The sequence below is a fragment of the Morone saxatilis genome, unplaced genomic scaffold (genome assembly GCF_004916995.1).
Source record: "Morone saxatilis isolate NCDOM2014 unplaced genomic scaffold, NCSU_SB_2.0 Contig9, whole genome shotgun sequence".
NCBI classification, from domain to species: Eukaryota; Metazoa; Chordata; class Actinopteri; family Moronidae; genus Morone; species Morone saxatilis.
The window spans coordinates 4,921,485-4,926,151 of record NW_023340268.1 but is presented as its reverse complement, the minus strand read 5'-3'; the positions used below and the strand labels follow the sequence as shown (position 1 = coordinate 4,926,151).

Genomic DNA, 4,667 nt, shown 5'->3' with positions numbered 1-4,667 from the left:
TTCCTGTCCCGCAGGGAATCACTGTCCACGTTTATAAAGCTGCACAATCTTCTAAGACTCCAACTAAGAAAGCACAAAAAGTGCTTTCACCGCTTAAATCACAAATACAGATATTAAATTTACTTAAGAAATCCGACTTTAAAAGGGGATGCAAACACCAAAATTAGTCTAGATTTTGGGGATAAATGCCACATTACGGTATGATTATTAAGTTATCGATTCTAGAAGATATAGCTAGATAATAAACACTGTATTGAGGCCTCGAGGACAGATGGTTACTGTCCTCCTTTATCTCATGTGACACTCGTGCTCATAGAAAGCTCAGCGAGGCATGTCAGTGTGCTTTGATAAACAACACACAAAAAACCTTAAGGCAAAAGTCAATTTTAATAAAAATGACTCATATAACATTTATTTAAAATCTAATAAAATTACGAGTTTAAAATTACTTCCTTCAGGGACCATGTGTGTGGTGCCAGGGTCCCATGTGAAAAGTAATAGCAGCTTTCATCATTGTTAGTAGATGAAGCGGCAGACGTCCTATCAACCTTCTTCCTTTTGTTATTTCCGCCGGTTGCTCTTCTCGTTCCTGCCGCGGGTCTCTTTCAGCCCTCGCTCAAGCTGTTTGTCAACAGTGCAAGCAGATACGTAAACAAGGGACACACACGATTCGAACAGCAGGAACGGATGATCTGAAGCCGCAACAGGCAGGTTAAAGTAATCTACAGATGCGTCTGCTGTGTCGTGTGTGTGTGTGTGTAGTCAAATATATCTTTAAAACATGTTTAAGATATGGCATTGTTTGTTGTTTTAAAAGCCTTGTATCCAGCCAGCTGGATTGCGTGCTGGAGACGTGCACAATGCCATGCCCATTAAAACAAAGTGTGTGTGTGAGAGGTTTCTCATGTTAGGTGTATCGCAATGAAAGGTTAACAGTTCTGTTAAATGTAGAAGGAACTGGTGAGGAGGGAGTTTTATGTCCCCATATCCCTAGATAAAGTTTATATTATAGGAAAAGCAATCGAGATCAGATTCAGATCGATACACTCAGCATGTCTGTATGTTAAATACCAGCCAGCTGAGCACGAAACTGAAACAGGTGGAAACAAACCTGGCACCTGTACAAGGGTCACTCATTCATCCATTCCTGTTCATTGGTTGTTTTTTAATTTACGAAACATGGCATGTCTGGTTTTTATGGCCTAGTCGAATGTCTGGTGTCAGGTCAAGCTGTTGGACTCCCTCGGCAGACTTCCGGTAAGGACTCGGCGCGGTCCCCGCTACACCCGGGCCCGCTCAAACAACACCGAGTGTTGGTACCGTGTGGTGCTACAATAGTTTCCTTGTCCGACTCCAAACCACACGACCAAGAATGTGGGCGTTTAAGATCAGAGAGGGGGATTTTCACCTTTGGACGCGAGAGCCAAGGCTGTTTCCCCCTCGTCTTACATGTCTGTATGCTGAGCTAACAACTAACCGGTGCTGCGCCTTCAGCTTGCAGCGTATTTAGGCCAGGAATACAAGGATGCGGTTATACCAATCATTGGTTGATGAGTGATCTAGTACGTCTCCGGTGAAAGATTCATACAAGCAGCAGATTTTCTCAGAAAGCCGAGCTGATTCCTTTTTAAAGAGCGCTCTAGCCAGAAGGACGAGAAAAGCTGTCCGAGACGAGGAGTGTGGGTGTTGTACGTGTGTGGTGTGTTGTGTTGTGTGTGAGCTGTGTGTCCTTTGCTTTTCTTGCTTGAAAAAGTGTTGCAGACTGGGGAGGGTTTTGTTAACACAGAGGGTTGCTCAACACATCAGTCTGACCGTCATGTAGTAGAATACTCAATGCTACCTCTCCACCCTCCCCGCAGAATAACAGATGGTCCACATTAAATAGAAAATAAAAAAAGAAAACAATATAATCAACCATTTTCCTTACCAGCTTACGCCTGAACAAGGTTCATGAATGGATAAAAGAGTCATGTGTGCTTGGGACTTGTTGTGTGTGTGTGTGTGGGTCGTTGCTCATGCAGGGATAGAAGGGTCTCCAGAAGTTTTTCTAAGGAAGAAACTTGAAATTAAAAACACAGCGTGGAATTGGGTCAAAAATATCAGTATCAGTCTTCTTTCAGAACCAACATGATCTGCGGAGGTGAATTCTGTCTTGAAAGCTTTATGCGGATAGTTTTGGCCATCATCGGAGGGCAACCCATCTGTTCTGCAAGAAGGTACGACAAAACAAATCGGGTTGGTGAGATTAGAATAGAACTCTAACAACACGGGCTTATTTCAGCTTTACTCTTTTCTCGCTGGAACATACACACCACGTATTACTTGCGTTTGAACCTGTGGTGTCCCGGCTAGCGTGTCCTCTAGCTCTCCTAGCCTCACCTCGCTCTCTGCCTCTCTCTTCTCCTTCCTCTCTGGTGCACACACCCATCAGCTGAGAAGCGAGACGACTTGGCAGAGAGAAGGGTAAGTTTGGGAGGAAGAGAGCAGAAGCTAACCAGAGGTAAATCATGTGGCCAGCTGGTTCTTATTGGGTGGGAAGAGGAACACCATGGAAGAGACAAAAGGTTGGAGTTATATAGTTTCGCATTTTATCGTTACTATTAGTTTCCGACACTCCTCAGTTCTTAGTTTATTTTTCCTTGTCTTAACATTTATTAACGAAACAAGGACAATAAGTTTATCATATTATGTTATATTTTTTATTTTAATATTTTAGTGTTTTCTAATCGTTTCAGTTTTTCCCACATAAAAGAAAATATCAATTTTAATAATTCAGTGAACTAAAAAATGTGCTTGCTTCTTATAGGTAAAGACTTATTAATACTGATAAGCGTGACTGGTACTCCGCAACACTGCAACTTGGAATCGTGCTCGAGAACTACAGAGAAGAACGTTATCACATTTATGTGGATATAATCCGGGCCGTAGGGTATACACTAATGAAATTAGCGTAACTTTCAACTATAATGTTGCGATTCAACTACGTTTCTCAACAAACGTGCCAGCAAAAATAATGAAAAATGCCAATCGCAACTCTTTTAATGAAACAAGTCTATGTTAAAAATCTGCTTCGAGGTGTTGATCAAAAGCAGTATAATAGTTATATCAGTTTACAAAAACACAGCTCCAAAGAAAACAGAAAACGCTCGGAGCAGTGAATGTTCAGAATTTTTGGCTTCATAATATAACATTAAAAATGATAAAATTTTAATAAGTTGATTAAAAAATCTTGCAAAGTACCGTGAGCAGTGGTTATCGAAGCACTAAAATTATGGCTTGAATTATATCCTTAAAGGTTTTTAAAGCTATATATTTCAATATTAATTCATGAAGAAGTGAGTAATATAGGTTGTTTGTAAGAACAATTAACACTGCGCAGGATAAAAATATGACATAAAAACACATTAATAATAATCCGTTAATTAATAAATGTTAATTAACTGACCTGAGTAACTACGACAGAGTGTAACTGGATGTTTGGGGGGTTTAGTGTTTTTATATGGTCTCAATTAAACCTTTTAAATGTCTTATATTATCTTGTTTATATCTACATTTAGTTGTGTGCATGTTATCCTACCAACAGGCGATCTGAGGCGTAGAGTGATCGGCTAAAATACAATAACATTTTCCGGGACAATCTAGATTATTTCCAGGATATTTGGTCGTTTCCAGGACTGGAAAACTAGACTCCAACTTTCCAGGTTTTCCAGGACTCGTAGGAACCCTGAATTTTATGTATTTGTAGATGAAATCTATCTCAACAGTTGTAACTTCATTGCTAATGTTAAGCCTGTAAGACAGAGCTGATGACGTCCTGTATGTGCAGAGCGTCTCGGCTGCTGTACTGTGAATGTTGAGACATTGTTATCAGGCGATGCAGCGCGGCTCTCACTTGATGGGAGCTGCGGCCGCGGTGGAGGCTGAGGACGAACCACTAATGGTACCGAACTTCTCCTGACGCCGGCGGACGTCACGCGGCGGCTTGGCGACAGAATTCACAAACGCCATCTTAACCTGGCGACCTGCGGAGACAAACAACACTCACACTGAAACACTCAGAGACCTTAATGAGTACATTAACTTTCAGCATCAATCGCTGACATTTCTGTAGAAGTTAATGTCACTTTCGGTCACTTTTTAGTGCCGATTAATATAAAACAGGCAAAAAGTAACAAGGAGGGTTAACAGAGGAGTTATTTCAGATCCCACACTTTAGTTTCTCCGACCTTTTGGCTTGTTGGCGTGTGCGGAGGAAATGTTCTGGGTGAGCAGCCTCAGACGCTCCTCGCGCTCGTCGTGCAGCCTCAGGTACATCTCCCTCCACGACTCGTACTCCTGAGGAGTCTCCCGCTTAAAGTCCCGCTGACAGTGACGCATCCACAGCTCGTCAGATTCCTCCGTAAACCACTGAAAGGAAAGGGAGCTCTCTACTCATTCTGACAACACGAAGGATGTGAGGAAGAAACAGCATCACCATGTGTTTCTGTATCGACTGTATAAACTGTGTTTGGGTCGTTTATATATTTTAATGTCTTGTAAAAGTATCATTGTTCTGTTATTTTTGTCAGCATTTGGGAACTTACTGTTTTTATTGACAAACACAATAACTTTACTCTTTATGTTGCTGGAGTTTTATTTTTTATTTTTTTCTAATTTTGACAAAAACT

At 41.2% G+C, this 4,667-nt stretch overlaps 1 protein-coding gene across 1 annotated transcript in view; it reads right to left on the bottom strand.

The window, feature by feature from the left end:
- eloa (elongin A) overlaps positions 1-4,667 on the bottom strand; it is a 21,603-nt gene that overhangs the window by 696 nt on the left and 16,240 nt on the right. Inside the window, exons 9-10 of the mRNA XM_035681407.1 lie at positions 4,227-4,407; positions 3,893-4,022 (exon numbers count right to left, since the gene is read on the bottom strand). Of these exons, the coding sequence (XP_035537300.1) occupies positions 3,893-4,022; positions 4,227-4,407 (311 nt within the window). The remainder of the gene's footprint in view (positions 1-3,892; positions 4,023-4,226; positions 4,408-4,667) is intronic.